Below are 18,095 nucleotides of genomic sequence, written 5' to 3'. Positions count from 1 at the left end.
GTTTAGAAAACTACCAGTGAGAGCATCTGTCTTTGCGAACTCCAACTTCAAAAAAGTTTTGATCAAGCTTAATTTTACCAACCACCCCTTATTCTTAAACCATCTTAACCCTGTACATACTTTAATCAACAGTCTACAACAAAAGTTTCCTGACTGCAGAAATACAATGCCCGAGTTTTTAAAATGTAGCAGCAAGCTTGAAGTTCTCGTGTTAACACACAACCCGATATGTTTTATTTTTCAAGATACACCTCTGGAGAGCGCTCAGTTTTCCTTATGCTCACCTGTGCATAAAGGTAACTGGTTAGGCCCCGTACAGCACCTGCAGAAACCCTGAATACAAAGAAGTTACCATTCCCGGTACTTTCCAAAGCTTGTAATTCAAAAACTTGTCAGGGCTCCCCCGCCGTTTTGTGACTGAGGAGCCCCCAGCCCCCAAGGTACCGCACTCCTGGCTGCGGGTGCTGGCTCCAGGCAGGGAACAGGCGCTGGGGGTTCTCCACGCACACGCTGCCCTCTTCAGGTTCGCAGCTGCTCTCCAAGGTTCTCAGAAACTCCTGAACTGACCCAGCCTTACATCTAAAAATCCTTTTCAACAAAGCAGAAGACTGCAGCTTGGAATTAAGGGAAGCATCTGTCCAGTGTGAGCAGAATAAAATGTCATTTGAGCTTTATAAAGCAGCACTGATGCCAGGGTTCTGGGCCCAGATGGGAAAGGCATCCATTTCCCCTGGATTTCTTTACAGCATTTAACCTGATCTGAATCAAGTGATGCAAAGCAAAAGCTGAGCTGGGATGTTCCTAAACAGAAATGTCAACGATGTCCTCACCCGACAGCTTCAGTGAGGCTCCTTGAAGAGCAGAGGCAATCAGCCATTCGCAGCATTTGAGACTGAAAGGCTGAGCCCCTGGGAGGGAGGAGAGACCAGTATTTCAAATGCATCATGCAAATGCCTTTCTTTCATGGCCAGGAGCTACATGTCCACACCTGAGATGAAGGCAGGAGCAATTGTCAGAGCAGTGCAGGAGTGGTGAGCAGCCGCAGCTGATAGCACCCAGCTGGGCACACGGAACAGCCCCAGGCTGCAGCCACAGCCCCTGCTGAGCCACAACCTCCCTCTGCCACCCGGAGCACCCAGCAGCTTTCACGCAGCCCAAACACCAGCCTTGTCAGCAGGTCAGCTCTGGGAGCCGCGAACAGTGCTCTGAAGCCTTGAGTTCTCAACCCAGGGTAGTACAGAGGTCAGAAAAGTTGCTCAAAGGGGCTAAAATTCCTTGTCAGACTGTGCCACAGAAGATAAAATAGCAAAACCAAGCTAGACATGACTGGTATGTCCGAGTCCACAGGCAAGAGTTCATTTTAGAAATTGCTTATGGTGTTATTTTTTGCTGGGAAGCTACTGAGGTATCATGCAGAGGAAACTACACTTACAATTCATTTTCAGCCACGTTTATAAACCAAAGGGAAGGAAGAAGCTTCTGTCCAAGGTGATTTTTACAAACTTTCTTTTCCATCTTTTTTTTCCCATCAGTTCTTACTGCTTTGGTTGTAGGGACACAGTCACTATAACTCTTTTAATTAAACAGACAAACTTTTCTCCACCTGTATTCCAAAGCACTACCATCCAAAACCAGTTACTGCGGTATTTATTCAAATGCCCTTGCTCCACAACAGCCTGGTTTCTGTTACGGAGCGACCCTTGGTCATCCTGTACTTTCCTTGAGCTCTCTGGAACTCACCACAGTGGCTGCAAGGCCTGAGAGAAGCAAGCAGTGAGACTGGAGGCAGGACCCAGCAGCCTTCAGAAGACAAGAGCAGGCACTAAAGGCCGGGGGTGCTGGACCAGGGCAGGCTGTGCAGGGCAGAGGAAGCTGAAGCACAGGCAGGAGGCTTCATTGCTGCTTTATAAAGCTCAGACAACATCTTATTCTTCTCACACTGGACAGATGCTTTCCTAGCTTTCCCAGGGAAGCAGATGTAATAGAGGAATGAGCTTTCTCTTGCGGGGATGATGGCTGTCCAAGAACAAGGGAAACCCTGCTTTCTCTTTCTCTGCCCTCTTATTCTGCGTGTTTTGGGTATGAAAAAGACAGAAACCGATTTAATGCCTGAAGCCCACCTGTGTTCAGCATCCCAGGGAGCCGCTGTGGTGTGGGCAGTGACATCTAACGGCCAGGCCTGGAGCGGCTGGAAGCAGAACTCTGCTCCCAGGGCTGCCGGAGCTTTCCAGAACGCCCGCCTGGCTGCTGGCCCCATCCCAATGGCTCACTTTTCCCCGGTGCCCTGCAAACAGCTGCTGGACAGGGCTGCATCCTTGCCCTACTGGGCTCCCCAGGGCCCCGCCGTGCAGGCCGGGTGCTCCCAGACCCGGGACACAGCTGCCGCAGCCGCTCAGCAAACAGGGGTACAGAGGAGGCAAGGGGCTCACAGCTGTGCAGGAGGAGTTGACCCCGGCTGCATTTGAGAGGCCCTTGGGAAAGGCAGCAACTGTGAGCAAGCCGCGGGGATCGCACTGCCGGTGGCTGCTCCAGCTGCCTCTTTCCCTTGGCTGTGCCAGGCCCAGCAGGGACCTCCCCATGGCAGCAGTGCTGAGCAGGCTCCAGCGCTCCAGAGCCACGGCAAGCGCGGTGCGCCCGCACGTGTGGCACGGCCGGAGGCTGCTGAGGCCACAGCACGAGGCCTCTCACCCTCAGCTGGGGATGTTGGGCATTCGTTCCAAGTCCCTCAGCCCCTTCAAGGAAGGGGTCAGTTGTTACTATGCACAGAGCACGTTATATAGACCCTTTGCAAAGAACGGTTCTATGTATGAACCCATGAGGAAAGAAAAAACACTTTCAGCTACTATTTCATCATGCTGCCCAGGTGGTAAGAACACAGAGCTACCAAGAAAAGCATTGCACACTCACCCTTAATTAGGAAACAGAAAATGAAACCACTCACAAATGCCTGGCAGTATCACAGCCAGAGACTGGTGTGGCCTTCCTCAGTCAAGATGAAGCACAGCACCCCAGGCTACCCAGCATCTGCAGCTTCCCTCGTGCATTAAGTTACAGGGAAGGGAGTAGAACATCCTTGCTTGCAGCTTCCTGAAAACCCAGGTAACCTTACACAGAGGAAGTTATATATTTCCACCCACTCCCAGATTATTTAATCTGAAATTTCTGTAGAATATTGCCGGGGAAGGAGAAGTAATTTCCAGCAATTCCACCCCAGGAAATCACTTCGTGAAAGCTTTTACAGCCATCCATCTCTGGACTCCTAAAGGGAGAAAACTAAGCAGTGTTTCATGTTTCAGACCTTGCTTCTAGCAACGAGAACTGGAAGCAGGTGTGATCCCACTGAAGTTTCTCCTATAGGCAATACATATCCTTTAAGAACTGTGCTTGAAAGGGGCTGACACTACAATAAAAGTTACCAGCAAACACTGACAACTCCACAATTGCACTGCAAAAATCCTGTATGTCTAGTTGCCACCATGGCATCTTTGTATTTTAAAACCCTTCTCAGCTGTTCTCCAAAACTGAGAACTATTATTTGTACAGCATGCTGTATATTACATATTATACTGCATATTATACTTCGTATTTGCCAAAGCAGATTTTGCTTCTGTGCCTCAGAGTCCTGATTTTCTGAGCAGGACCAACCCTGCCAGCTAGGTCAGTGTGCTTCACGCTGAGATGCCCTGCAGGGCACCAAAGTTGTCCAAAGTTGTCCAGCCAAACAGAAAGAGGGGAAGAAGAGGAAGAGGAGTGAAGAAATACATGCACGATTACCACGGCTTTTAGGAACAAAATTTATTCCAATTTCAAACAGAGAATTTATTTCAGGAGAAAGATATGAAAATCAATTTCCATCAGATATTTCTGTAGTAAGGGTTGGTGCCCAGCAGTCAGAGTTGGATCATTCCAAGAAACAATCACACTCCTAGACTGGAATGAGACAGTTTGGAGCCTGAATAGAACCTGACACTGGGCATCGTATTCAGAAACTCCTTTACCCTACCCTCTTCCCTTCCCCCACCCCAACACGCACAACAATACATGCATTGCAAATGACAAGGTTTAAAAACAGCATTTTATATAGTATCTTTTTAAATAGGATAATGTTTAAATTGTCTTAAATCAGGATCCTATAATATACAAGTATAACCAAATAATTTCCACCACATTGGCACTTGTAAAGAGTCTCTGGCACTACTAAAGAAGGGGCATTGGCACAAACCATACTTTTTTTTTTTTTTAAAAAAAAAAAAAAAAAAAAAAAAAGGGTGCTGCATAACACACTTTATCTCTGCTGGACTCTAACAACCCGGGCTCTGTACAGTACAATACAATGGTCAGCACACTCTGGAAGGTTTTTGTTTTTTGTTTTTTCCTTCTGTGTGTGAGAGTGTGTTCTGTTTTTTAAAAAACCAATAAAACACATGAAGAAAAACCATAGTTGAACGCAAGGCCAACATTGCTAGGAAGCAACAACAACAGACCAAAGAATCCAGCTCCAGGAAAAGGGGAGACGGGCAGGAGGGGCTGGAGCGATCTGACACGCCAAAGCAGGAAGGAACTGCTGGCTCACCAGGTGGCCAATCCACACAGAACGGTGCAAAGAAATGGGATGGTCCTCTCCTCACTGACTTCAAGTTTCAAACTGGTTCAAAGTACATTGGTTTCTTCAGCAGAACAAAAATAAAAAGTGCACAAGGAGCAGAGGTTAGCCAAGAGACCACTTCCTCAGACTCAGACTTCAGATTCCCTAAAAGAACCCAATGCCACCTCTTGTCTGAGCTCAATCCGTTACCTTGACCCATGGAAAGTTCTGACTGGCCTCACTTTCCGAAAAGATGATATAGGCAAATTGGTTTAAGGTTTGGCACTTTCTCTAGGGCAGGCGTTTGCCAAAGGGCCAGCCAACAGAGATGCGAACCAGTTCTGCAGGAACGCTTCACTGGCCAAGCCGGAGGCACATGAGCTACTACTTGCTAGAAGCATGTGCCAGCACTGGCATCTCCTCACACACAGCACAGACCGCAGACAACTCCAAATTATGTGTGTAAGTCTGACCCATTCCTCCCCTAACTGAAAGCAAGGTTTCGGGAACACAGGAGTCAGCCATCGCATAACATTTGCCCTTCCCCTTTGCAGTGATAATCATCACACCGGGCCAGTTACTGGGCCAACAGCTACACCAAGCACCTGGTCAGCAAGGTACAGCACACGCCTAAATCTTGTCCTGACAGCCTCCCACAGTTCTCTACCACATTGCAGATCCACTCCGCAAGAGACAGAGAAGCAAAGATCCCTCCCCCTCTGCCAGGGCAACAGCTCTTGGAGGAGGAGAGCACTCAAAACCAAAAAAAGTTACTGATTCAAGTGGGAAGGTACCACCATCATTCATCTTGGAAAATACTTCTGGCAAGTTATTTCCAAGAGCCTCTATTTCTCTGTGCCAGGCCCATTGCTGGCAATAGTTGTAGTGTGAACCATTTACATGAGGATCAAGGAAGCAGAAGAGGCTGGTGCTGCCATCTGCTTCAGATGAACAGCATTTAGAATACACGTAGATGACTATAAACTCCTCTTTATAGGACAGTCTCTACAAAATGGACCATTTTGGCATAAAGACAAAAAAAAATGCAATAAAATTGATGCAAAACTGTCTGACACACGGGAATCCTTCTCATTTCTCCCAAATGTTAAATGGAGTCCAGAGCATGGCTAAAGAGGTGCTGTATTCCCCTCAGCATCACCACTCTGTCAGACTGGCTCTTCAACTGTTGGTCCCATGGCTGCTGTTCCAACTTAAGCTCTCTGATCACACTTGGCAGAGCTTGCTTTCTTCTGTAGTGCTCTGAGACATGCAGAGGCTTCCCTCAGCTATTCTGGACAAGAAGGGCCTAAAACCAGAATTACTCAAAATAACATCCCTCCAGATTTTAGTGTTCTAGATCAAAGCATCTTAAGGATCTTGGACAGTAAAGATCTACTCTTATATGATGTGTAAAACACTGATGTAGTGCTCTGTCTACAAAAGAGACAAAATATCAACAGCCCCCTTCAACAGTGCAGTCCATTTAATCTTTATCTACCGGCAGCCTACTAACCTTCAAGGGGGCAAACTGGTTGATCCAGAGAATTTGGACCCAATGCTACTTTCTGGAATTGAAATAGAAGCATTAGTGATAGCTAAAACACACAGGTCCAGAGGTGGGTCAGATCTGTTTCCTACTCACTCCTGGTCTCGCCTCTGCAGTTGTCATCCAGGCTAGCGTTATTCATCACGTTTCTCCACTTGCCTTGGTGCCTGGAAAAAGCTGTCTAATGTGCAAAGGCTCCACTTCCTTCTGCTTAGTGGATGGAGTTTTATTTGGCATCTAGAATCCAGAATTACTTCCACCCCTACCTTCCGCTCACACCAGCAAACCCTGCTGCCTCTGCCTCTACTCTCCAGCTAAACGAAAGTGCAACCACAGTAGGGCTTTCTGGATTCCATAGCAGCCACATGCTCCAGCCACAACTACTGTAACTTGATTATCACATGCACCCTGGAGCAAATATGTGTGCAAGTCCTCCAGAGAGGATCCATACTTCTCTGAAGAGAAACACAGCAGCATGTGCCTCGGGGGAATGCATAAACAGGAAAGAGAAAGTTGCCACTCCCTCCAAGAGCTATCCACAACCTTTTTAAGTAAGAACTCTACCTACGTCCTGAAGTCTGTGACCCACCAGCTCTGGTCCTCCCTAAAAATCTGCAAGCTGGACAGGACTGAGGAGTTCTTACAAATCCATTCAACACACCGGCACGAAATGCAATAAACAAGGCTTGTTTGCTACTAGCAGCAAGAAAAAAACTAGAGGGTGGCACAAGACTAAGATTTTCAATCCAGCCAAAATCTGATGTTTAATTGCCACTATTACTTAGTGTGCTTTTGACATTTGCTGCATAGAGAAGTTGCTCACTTGATGTCACGTACTCTGCTCAACAGAATGGAGAGTTACTCCCCGCAAACTGAGCCACATGTGTGCGCACGTGCGCTTGTGGTGTGGGGGGGATGTGTGTATGTGCGTGAAAAAAATTAAAATAAAATAAAATAAAAGAATAATTACAGTCAGGCACTTCCCCAGGCTCAGCAGCTATTGCTCCAAGAGCGTCCATCATTTGTAGTCCATGAGCAAAATACAGCAACATGTAGCAAACTACGTATAGAACATCAATAATTTAAAAAAAAAAAAAAAAATCACAGTCTCCATACCTTTTATAATTGAAGAAAAAATAGCTCAGAACTAGAACATATAAAGAATGGAAAAGTGATGGCTTTTTTTTGTTTGTTTTGCCTTTTTTTTTTTTTTTTGCACAACAGTTGGAGAACAATTGTTCTTCCCCAACATTTCATCACAGTGAACCATGGAGCGTGTCCTGGGGAAGGGAAGGGAAAGGGTGGGAGGGAAGCAAGCAGGATTAGCAAATTACACCAGAGGCACCCTATAGCACGAGGCACAGGGACCAGTAGCAATCCACACTCCCACAGTCCAGTGAATTCACAATCTTGGCTGGAAAGTTATTTTTTCTACATACACCATGGGAATGAAAAGGAAAAAAAGTGGCTAAGCAACAAAGGAAAGCTTGAGATGAGACTGCCTTAGCTGTTTGGCAAAAATTAAGAAGTGAGCAAGGTGCTGAAGAAATGAGGCATATCCCCGTTAACTGTGAAATAAAAGCAATTTGTTAAAAGTATGAAATCAGCTACTCTGTGGACAGAGACATGAGACTCCAGGATAACACTGAGCACTTGCCACTCCACAGATCAGACAATTTGCAATCATTACATCATCAAAAATTAAAACTTTTTTCCTGTCATGTTTAAAATTTCTTTTTTTTTTTTTTTTCCCCCCCTGTCTTTTCTTCACAACGAATCCTCTCTAGGGCCAAGAACAGAGCAGGTCAAACCAGGTTGTATTCCTTCAGGTTGAGCTGTAGGATGGTGTCCTTGACAGCTGCAAAGACGAAACGGATGTTTTCTGTGTCTGTGGCACATGTGAAGTGAGAATAGATGATTTTATCGCTGTCTGGATTTAAATCCACAAACATCTTGAGAATGAACTCACGGGCTGCCTGTGCATCCCTCTGCGGGCCTGCAGCAAACAAAGAACAGTTAACAGAGTTGTGCTAAGCACATCCCCTGGTGTGAGCCACCAGAATTACTACTAGTACACTTTTTCTTATGGGTTCCATGGCTATAAAGAAGAAATTATGATCACTTATTGCATAAGAGTCCTAGAACCTGAAATATTTTATGCTCTTCACTTACCTAGACCAAAATCTTTTTCTGACATTGAGAATTCTGACAGACACCAATGCGTTACTTCAGACTGCACTTAGAAATACAGAATTTGGTATAACCCTGTTCGTGCTGCTTCCGTTAGATAACAGAGACAGATACTTGATATATGTAACACAATTACCTCCTCTGGTGTTAGGATCTATATTTCTCCTTAATATATAAATGGGTCTTATGCTCTGAAGGACACAACTATGCTAGGCAAACAAAGGTCATCTTCAGCCAACTCTGTAGTCTGGCTGGTCAACTGAAAGGAGGTATGAAGTGGAAATTCTTGTCGCTGTTTACTTCATATTGCTGACAGTTCCTCAGAAAAGTCACCTTTTCTGAGTCACCACACTGATATTCCTTTCAGCGTTCTCACATTCTCCATGGCAAGGCCCATTTCGTGAGAGGTGATCTGATGGGCTACCTCCCACTCGTGAGCCATGCAGCATTCCTGGAACAGCTACAGCAATTACCAAGATGAAAAAGGTGAAAGTATATGGCACTTCCTAAAGTTGCTATCTTGTCTCCAGCTGTTGAATTATATTAGAAATAAGCGCTATTCGACCAATAGCCATAGGCAGACTGTGCAAAAAAGGCATGTTTTCCACCACTGCTGATTTCTGAGTGCCTGTGCTCTCAGACAGCAGGGGGCATGAGACTACAGAAGTGGGAGAACAACTGATAAGAAGCAATTGCATTTGTCATTTAAAGGAAGCAAGCTGTTTGCAAAACAGCAATTCTGACTTCACCATTTTAAGAACGTAACAACAGAGTTAATACATGACAGCACGGAAAGAAGCGTGTTGCCTGACCTCATTCTCCACTACGTTCATTTATTTTCAACCCTGCACAGATGTACTACCAGAAGTGTAGAGCTGGAAATGTCATTTTGGCTAAGGAATTTTGTTTCAGATGGAAATTTGTTTCACATAGATATTGGTTTTCTACAGCTGCATACAGCTCCCTATTAGGAATTGAATGCTACCTGAGGTTTTTCAGCACCAACATGTGAACAGCTATTTGACCAGTCAGGTTCTCAAAACGAGGACTCAAATTGCCTCTTGACTATAGGGTTAAGATGCCCAGTATGCCAGTGAATTAGCACGTTTGTAAAATAGGTTATATGCACAAGCATCCAGGTAGTCAAGTTCCATCATTTAACACTTTAAAGCACATATTAATGGAAAATAATTTTCAATTAATCATCTAGGAGAGGTTCATTAGATCAGATCTCTGTTATCTACATATGATCAGGACATTTTTGTGACATCTGCTCATTGTAGGTATTCCTTTTGAAATCAGGAGTTTTTACCGCCATCTCTAGATCTGAGTTTCTTTTAAAAAAAATCCTACCAAACCACCCCCATTTCTCCTTCTAAATTTAGTGTTCCTCCTTAAAAGCCACTCACCATCAAACTCCGGGAAATAGTCAACAAGATGGGAGTACAGGATCTTGTCTTCCAACAGATCCTTCTTGTTCAGGAAGAGGATAACAGATGAGTTTTGGAACCAGGGATAAGTGATAATGGTTCGAAAGAGAGCTTTACTCTCTTCCATCCGGTTCTGAAATAAGAAAGAGCAAGCAGTTTTCACAGATGAGGATCAAGATGCCTTTCTGCTATTTGCACGCGTAGACAGATCTGCATTGATCTAGCATCTCAGATACTGTACACAGAATACTTTGGTCCCGAGTAAATTCTGGATCAAACTGATCAGGTAAACAGAGAGCAAATGCAGTATCTAATGGATTCAAGTTTAATTTAATTGGCAAGTCGTTAATATTAATGGACTTTTACAAATCATTTTACACTTTGTGCAGTTGCATGAGAAGACTGGCCATGGTAGTTTGTGAGCTACTACCTGTTTTATCTAGTAGAAAAGAATAACTATATTCACCTTATGCAATTTTTGTTAATCCCTTAGCAGGCATAAAACTCAGTATTGCATCTTCCAAGAGACCAGTCACTATCTAATAAGACAGCAGACACAGCACAAAGTAATTCAGGTGAGGAAAAGAGGAACACAGGAACAGGTAATTTCATGAGCACCCCTTCACATAGCACAGTACCTTCCAAGACACACAGGACTCCGCAATCGCAGAGTATTTCTGTATCATTTGAGAAGTACAGATAATTTGAAGGTACCATGAAGGTACCTTCAAATTTGAAGGTACATGAAGGTACCATGCTCTGCCCTCAGGGACATCATCATCCATTGAGGCTCATGTTCTCTTCACAATAGGAAGAACTGAAGGCCAAAACCAACAATTCTTGCTAATCCAGCACTTTGGTACTGACCTCCAAGAAGGCAGAAAGACCCCCTTTCCCGCCACCCTCCTGTAGCGCTCCCACTCTTTGGCTTACCTCATTATCAGACTCCACCAGAACTTGGTCATATTCACTAAGTGCTACTAAAAACATGATGGAAGTCACATTTTCAAAGCAATGGATCCACTTCCTTCGTTCTGATCTTTGACCTCCAACATCCACCATTCTAAGGAAGAGAAATACATACTGTGTCACAGAAGTAGCTGCAATTCTCTATCCGAATGCAGAGGATCAGCACACAATGAGAACCAATGCCACTCTGACAGTTCTCTCAGCTGCCTTACAAGACACCACTTCAGCCCCAGGTGCCAGCAAGGTAATCCTTCTCAGGAAGGACGCCAATTCCTGATAAATGGTTAGATGTGCTCTAAAAATTCACCTTCTGTAAGGAAAAGCTCCAAGCCGAAACATCAACTTAAGCTACAACAAATGCTAACACCGTTCCCCTCAGCAGGTACTTCACAACACCACAGCACATACGTTCACTCAAGCCTCTCAACCCTGCATCAGGACACTCCAAATCAATCCAGAACTCATCTTTCCTGAACCTGCATCATTCCTCTCAGTTCAGTGTGACACGAATACACCTTCCGTACCTGAAGATAATATTCTCTAGGTCAAAGGGGTATTCTATGATACCGGTTGTAGGAACTCTAACGCGTAGCACATCTTGCTGAGTTGGTAGATACCCTGGAGTAGCGATACGATCCACGTCGCTAAGATAGCTAAAAGAAGCACAATTTAAAAGAAAAAAAACTACCTTAGGTTGCAGCACAAATACACAAATTTAAACACTGTTACATTAAGTCTTTGACTAGCAAGAATGTCACTTGAGACATTTCCAAAATGCAATGTGAAAAATAACAAAATACATCTTTGGGGAACAGTAATTCACCTACCATCCCTTTTGGAGGATAAACAGGTACATTAAGAACAACTTTATCAACTCTGTGTAGGTGTGTGGAAAACAATCTTTACTACAGAAAAGGTTTAAGTACAGTGGATGCTTATGTTTCAGAATCGAGTTTCACCTAAGGCTCTGTTATTGAAGAATTTATGTATACAATCTATGTAGCCAGCAGAGACCATGCAACTTGTTTAAAACACATAGCAAGACTCATATGCCTCAGTGAGAAAGTACTATGTATTTTAAAGTAACTATGTCATGGAATCCACTGCAGCGTTCTCATCCTCTGAAACAAACTCTAGACTTCAAAATAAAAAAAATTGATAGTTTTTATTTGTGATAGCATCGCTAGCATCTACCAGTACCCACCAGTCGTTAAGTACTTACTATTTAGCTGAGTCAGAAAGCTGATATTCTCTTCTCCTGTCATAACACTCTTGTATTCCAGGGTCATTCCACAATGTTTTAATTGCACTTACGTAGGGCTGCTCAAATGTCATGACCTTTTCTACATCCACTTCCCTGATCAGGACTGCATTGGCCTGAAGATTGAAAAGCAAAAACCAAAGCAAAAGAACTCTCAGATGAACTAAGTCCCTGTATTATGACTTCAAGGATCCACACGCTGGCTGCAAAGACCAGAGGAACAATGGTAAACTATACACCTGAGACATCACAGCTCCAGTTTCCCTAGATTGGTATTACATGGAGAATTTAGACTTCAATATGGTTGGGGTGGGGGTTATGTTTTTATAGCAGATGTCAGCAAAGTTCCACCAAAGAATCACAGGCTCCTCCACAGAATAAAATGCAAAATGGCAGCAGGCTTCACCTATCAAGATGGTACACACCATTAGATCTCTGTGTTTTGAAACAGCTTCCAAGGCAGAACATCCACTGTAAAGAACCCAACTGTCCAGCTTCGGAGGAGGCTAAACTACATTTGGACAACAGGCTGTTATGCTGGGTTTCTTTTTTTTGTTTTGTTTTGTTTGTTTGTTTGTTTTAGCATACTTCAGCCACAGTCCCTTTTGAGAGAGAAAATAAAAACAGCCACTCTACAATCTATAAGCAAAGGAAGGACTACAACCATCACAGCTGCCCTGGCATCCATGAAGTTACTATCCGTGCAAGTTTGCTTTCTGAAATTTTTGGTGCACTTGCAAGAGGAAAGAGCTTCTGCCTATACTAGAAAAAATAAAAAATAAAGCCAAGTTCTGCACTTATCGTAAGTGAAAGGTGACAGACTACAGCTATCAAAGTGCCTCTGCCATGCCTCAGGGAAAGCACAAGTAAGGCAAGCTTCCTTGCACGCTGCCTGCTCTCAGCACTGATGCTGCAGAGCCTCCCTGAAGGCAGAAAAGGTTTTCAGACTTGGGGACTCCCAGTGTGACAACCAGTCCCTATGAACAGTTAGTAAAAATCAGCTCCACGCTACTGTGTGACAGAACAGATTAAATATGATTCCACTTAAAAATATTAGGACATGAAGCATTAAAGAAACGAAACTCCAAAAACCTAGTCTCTTTGTGCACCCTCAACACCCCCCTGCAAATAACTAAAATTAAGACCAGATTTTGCTGAAAAAATTATCCCTGAACCCAAGGTAGGCAAGTCAAACCACAGAAACGTGACTCAAGCTGAAGCTGAGACCAAAACTCAAGAAAGTTAGTACCTTTGGTCAACGCTTATCAGAAAACCTGATAGCTTGCAGTAACAGCGATAACTTGAAACAAAGGTGTCCAGCATGTACGGTTAGCTTCCAGTTCAGATGCAACTAGCAATTCATAGTGAAAACCCAGCACACCTACAAATGCTGAACCCTTGAAATAAGTAAACAGAGCCCATCTTCCTACCTCATGTTCCAGTTCCTTGCTCCCACTACCCACTACGTGCAAACCATCCTGAGAACAACTTAATTTGGACAAACAATGATTCTTTCCCCCAGGCAGAAAGTTGCTTTATCCCTCAACACAACCTAGTAAATGGAGTCAGATATCAACAAAATATCATGAAGAGCTGTCCTTCTGCACATACGCCAAAAAAAAAGGGTAGAAGAATTCAGGGAGGTTGAGACTGCAGTGCAGAAGGGCACAAACAAGCAGGAACTTACCCGTCAGAACCCAGAACTCCCACTATCTAAAAACACGTGCAAAAATTGTGAGAAACTCACCTTGTTCTGTTCATATTTGTACAGAATCTTCAGGGTTTCCATGGCCCTGATCATGGACTGCATGGCAGTGAAGATGTTTTGATATACCAGCTTGGTAAAACCCTTTTTGTCCTCTTCAGAGTAGCCTGAGCCATGAATTATACGCATTTGCTTAATGAACGTGCTTTTTCCACTCTCTCCAGTGCCTACAGAACGCAAGAGAGAGAATTAATAACCGTTTCAAGCAAGGTTTGCTACAGAAGACAGCAAGCTTACATCCCAGCACACCTCAAGGTCCCTACTGCCGTACCCAAGCACCTGCTGCCCATCCAGGCGCTTTTCTAGGGACTTCTGGAGCACCAAAAGACATCCTGGATGGCCCTGCTCGTCCCCACTGCAAACCCAGGAGCACGGCAGGCAGACGGCTCGTCCTTTACAGCAGCCTCCAAAAGCACCTCGGGTACTTATTCCGAATCTCACGTTACAGCCACTCCCCTGGGGCCTGCGTCAGGAGGCCCGTGCCCGTCACACCTGAGCTGTTCCCAGATCCCAGCGAGATGCTGCAGCCCCAGATGTGCTCCCGAGCTGGGAAATGCCGGGCTGGCAGCAACCGGCCTGGGGGAGGCTTCTTTGCATGGCGGGGAGCGCGCTGCCTTCCCCTGCTGTTTGGCACCTGCTGCTCTTGGCCATAGGGATTACACCTCTATGTGGAAAGGGGCCGAACACAACAGGAAAGTCAGCTCCAAGGGAGAAGAGAACCCACCACGGGACTCGCTCGCCCAACTGACGTGAACAACTCAGTTGATGCATCTGCCAAGTCACTCACGCTACCATGCAATGAAACATGGTGCCTGCTCTTCAGGGCTGAAACGATGACCCTCGCCACGGCAAGACAGAAAGCTGGGGGCAATGTTCTGCCACAGAAACCTCCGAGGCCACTCGCAGCCTTTGAACATTGCCAGGTTCAGAGCAGCAACTGAGAGCACAAGGAGGGATGCTGCTCGCAGCTGCCCAGCCCCAGGCCACCGGCGGACTGCCTGGCGCAACCGCAGGCTTCTCGCCCTGGAGGAGCTGGGGCCAGAAGAGCAGGCGGAGGGCAGGGCAGGCGTCGGTGCCAGCCCCTGCTACGCCTGCCTCCCGCAGCCCGCCGGGCAGCCCCTGCTCCTGCGGGCACAGCCTCAGAGAAGCCTCATTTAACTGCTGAAGGCCGACAGCTCGTAGCAACAGCAGGAACTTCACGATGTGGTATGTAGAAGGGGAAATGCCATGGGAGGAAGGGCTCGTGCCCTCACACGGGCTCGCTACGCCCCCCCCTCAGCGGGCATCGGGGCAGTGCCTGCAGCCTGCAGGACGCGCGGCTCCCAGCACTGCTGCCCAGGGGCGTGCGGCCTCGGCCCAGGTGCCACTGGAGTCCTGCGCAACTCATCCACCTCCGCTGGCGCGCCTGCTGGGAGCTCTGTTTGAGCCTGCACAGTTTGCCATCGCTGTGCAGCGCCTGCAACTCGAGAGGCAGCTGAGTGGGTCACTGGGAAGGAGAACTAGCGCCTGCCCTCCAGTAAGGGACAAACCCTTTCCGTCTCCAGGCCCAAAGCCCCGGCAGAGCCCAGTGCTTCCCTAGGGAGCCGCCAGGCACTCGCCTCGCACCAGGGCCTCGCGCAGCACCGCGCAGTCGCTACTCACGAGTGCGTCCTCAGTTACTCACATCTATAGAGCCAGGCTAAAAGGCAAACAAATAAATATGCTCAGATAAAGGCAGCCAGCACACAAATAGAAGCAGTATGTTTAAAATCAACTCTCCCCATCTCCAAGAACTGACAGATTTTTTGTCAGCCTCGTTAATAAGTAATAATAAATAACGCTAATTTCTAACACCGTTAGCACGCAGCAAAGCGTCCCCATATCAGACAGAAAGCTGCACCACAAAGGGGGGAAAAACTGGAAACTGAAATCTTCTGTGGTTAAGCACACTGTGGTGAGAAATACTTCCTTGTCTTTTACCACAGCGACCAAAGCAGAGAAAAGAAAAAAAGTGGTGCCTCAAAGCGCTCTGATAATGAAAACATAAAACAAACCTCGGTGCTAGGCATTTACCGGGCTTCAGAGCTTGAAAGCCCGAATGCAGACTCAGCCTGTTGCTCCATCACCATCCGCACTAACACTATTACTATTTTATTCTATTTTTCTTTTTAAAGGTGAGTCCTGCTTTTGTCTAGACCATGAACAATACCGAGCAGCACTACACCAAACCTTGTAAGCTCCAACGAGCGTGGCCTCCTGCATTTATCAGCACAATAACCTCATTTTTTTGTATGACAATGGGGAGACAAGGAGATCGTTTGAACTCATCATTTCTTGTGTCAACGCGCAAAAGCAACAGTTTCCCATAAATTACTAACGCCCCCCAATACCTGTCAGACACCTGTAAATACATTTATTCAGCCAACGGTATCCCAGGCTTAATTGCAAGCAAGTCCAGGGTAATTTTATAGAAAGCATCCTTCCCCCTTGTCATCGCAGTAAAAAGACCGATGACTGCCCTACACCACAGGCCAAGGTACAATACCTCAAATTCAAATTTCTTATTACCGGGTTCATCACTGAACAGCAGCATTATTCTTCACTGCAAGTTTCTGTTTTAGGCTTTGGACTGTAACTAGGTGTAGAAGGAAAAATTAACAAGGCTTCTGCAACGCAGGAACTCCCCCCGTGCACACATCTCTTTTCACAGTTCGGAGTATTTGGAAAAGCCCCTCTCACAGGTACAATCGCTAACGGTTGTGAACAGAAGAACTCCACGTAATAACAAGATGGAAGAAATCCACAAACCCCTGCACATGGCGGTTACATCGAGAGACAGAACACCCATCACCGGCCACGACTTCAGGTGGGCAACGTGCAGTGCTGCGCCCAGTGCCGGGCAGCCAGCAAGCACAAAGGAAGGCTCGTCTTTCCAATCACCTCCCACAACCAGGAGCATCGCTATCTTACATAGGTTTTATCTTATTTTTGTTTGTTTGTAAATCTAATACTGAATTTTATTTAACTGTATCTTCCATGAAAAAAAAAAAAAAGTTTTCTTGAGCAACTTTAATTTCTTTTCTGAAGTGAAATCTTTAGCTCCAGTGCGATCTTCTTAACCCAGATGAAGCCTATGGCTCCAACCTATTTTGAAACACCTGCTTCTTTGGGATTGCTCTAAGGAAACACGAAAGCAGGAGACCCGTTGCCCAGCTTGCAAGAAGCCTTGCAGAAATGGACGTAGCATCTTCAAAGCCCACAAACTTCAGGCCACTGCTTTTTACCTTTCACCTAAAGAACAGCAATGCGTTAACTGCCAGGGTTATCTTCACACCTCGTGAGTCTCCAGTTCATGGTACGAAGGAAAGGCCTGGCTTTCGTGTAACAATCATCACCATGCAACACGGCAGGCTTAGGACATCCAAAGGACTGGGCAGGCAAGGCCTCACCTCACTTACATGGAATTTTACACCTGCTTTTCCATAAGAATCAACCCAATTCCTCACCTGTGCCAGAGGGGCTCGCTCACCGACTGCAGACCCGAAGCCAACAACCTCCGCCCGCCAGAGCCACCTCGCATCTCGGGGCGGCGTTCGGCCAAGAGGCAGCATTAAAACACCGGCGGCGCTGAGCCACGGTACCCCCGGAAAGCTCTCGCTCCGGTTCGATTTGGGGGCCGCACAGACGCGAACACTGCGCTCACTCCCAAAAAAAGCCCCCCGAGAGCCCCGCGGGCTGCCCCCGCACCCCCTCCCGGCCCCCGGCAGCCTCCTGCCCGCGCTCCCCGCTTCGCCCCTCCCCGGCCCCCGGTGCCCCCCGTTCCTCCGCGGCCCGGCCGCCGCCGCTCGAGGCCGCGCTCCCTCGCGGGCCGCCCCCACGTGCGCGCACCTCGCACCTGCCCGCGGCGCGGCCTCCCCCCGCCTCGAAGCCGCCGCCGGCGGGGCGCGAGCGGGGAGCGCCGGGCGGCCAAAGGGCGGCCCCGGCCCCGAGCCGCCCCGGGCGCCGGGCGGGGACGGCCGCCGGCTGCCGCCGCTCCCCGCCACGCCCGCGCCGCCGCCCGGAGCTGTCAAGCGGCGGCGCCGCCGCCCGGGCCCCGCGGTGGCGGCCGAGCGCGGAGGCCCCGCGGGCCGGGCCGGGCCGGGCCGGGCCCCGCCGCTCCTCACCCAGCAGCAGCAGCTTCAGCTCGCGGCGGGCGTCGCGCTTGTCCCTCCGCAGCTGCTTCTCGATCTCGGCGTTGATGCGCTTCGACTCCTTCACCTCGTCGCTCAGGCAACAGGCCATCATGGACTCCAGAGTCATGGTCCCGCCGCCGCCGGGACGCCCCCGCCCGCCCGGCGCCCGCCGCCGCCGCCCTCCGCGCGGCCGGGACC

General features: G+C 47.3%; 1 protein-coding gene across 1 annotated transcript; it reads right to left on the bottom strand.

Annotated features, from left to right (window-relative positions):
* Positions 1-3,789: 3,789 nt before the first annotated feature.
* On the bottom strand, positions 3,790-18,095 carry GNA11 (G protein subunit alpha 11). Its single transcript, XM_082779829.1, has 7 exons — positions 17,889-18,095; positions 13,729-13,913; positions 11,943-12,097; positions 11,245-11,373; positions 10,685-10,814; positions 9,731-9,884; positions 3,790-8,127 (listed from the first exon to the last, which is right to left on the bottom strand). The coding sequence occupies exons 1-7, from the start codon at positions 18,022-18,024 to the stop codon at positions 7,937-7,939; spliced, it is 1,080 nt and encodes a 359-aa protein (XP_082635955.1). The 5' UTR covers positions 18,025-18,095; the 3' UTR covers positions 3,790-7,936.

This window comes from Aythya marila, assembly GCF_965140915.1.
Source record: "Aythya marila genome assembly, chromosome: 27".
NCBI lineage: Eukaryota > Metazoa > Chordata > Aves > Anseriformes > Anatidae > Aythya > Aythya marila.
This window is presented reverse-complemented; position numbering and strand designations above follow the sequence as displayed.

Bases quoted from the DNA above. Each gene is read 5' to 3' on its own strand.
- GNA11 (XM_082779829.1), bottom strand. From the start codon at position 18,024: ATGACTCTGGAGTCCATGATGGCCTGTTGCCTGAGCGACGAGGTGAAG. The intron at 12,098-13,728 runs GTGAGTTTCTCA...TTCAATCTTCAG, and splicing joins ACAAATATGAACAGAACAAG to GCCAATGCAGTCCTGATCAG. The intron at 8,128-9,730 runs GTGAGTGGCTTT...TGTTTGCTGCAG, and splicing joins CTATTTCCCGGAGTTTGATG to GCCCGCAGAGGGATGCACAG.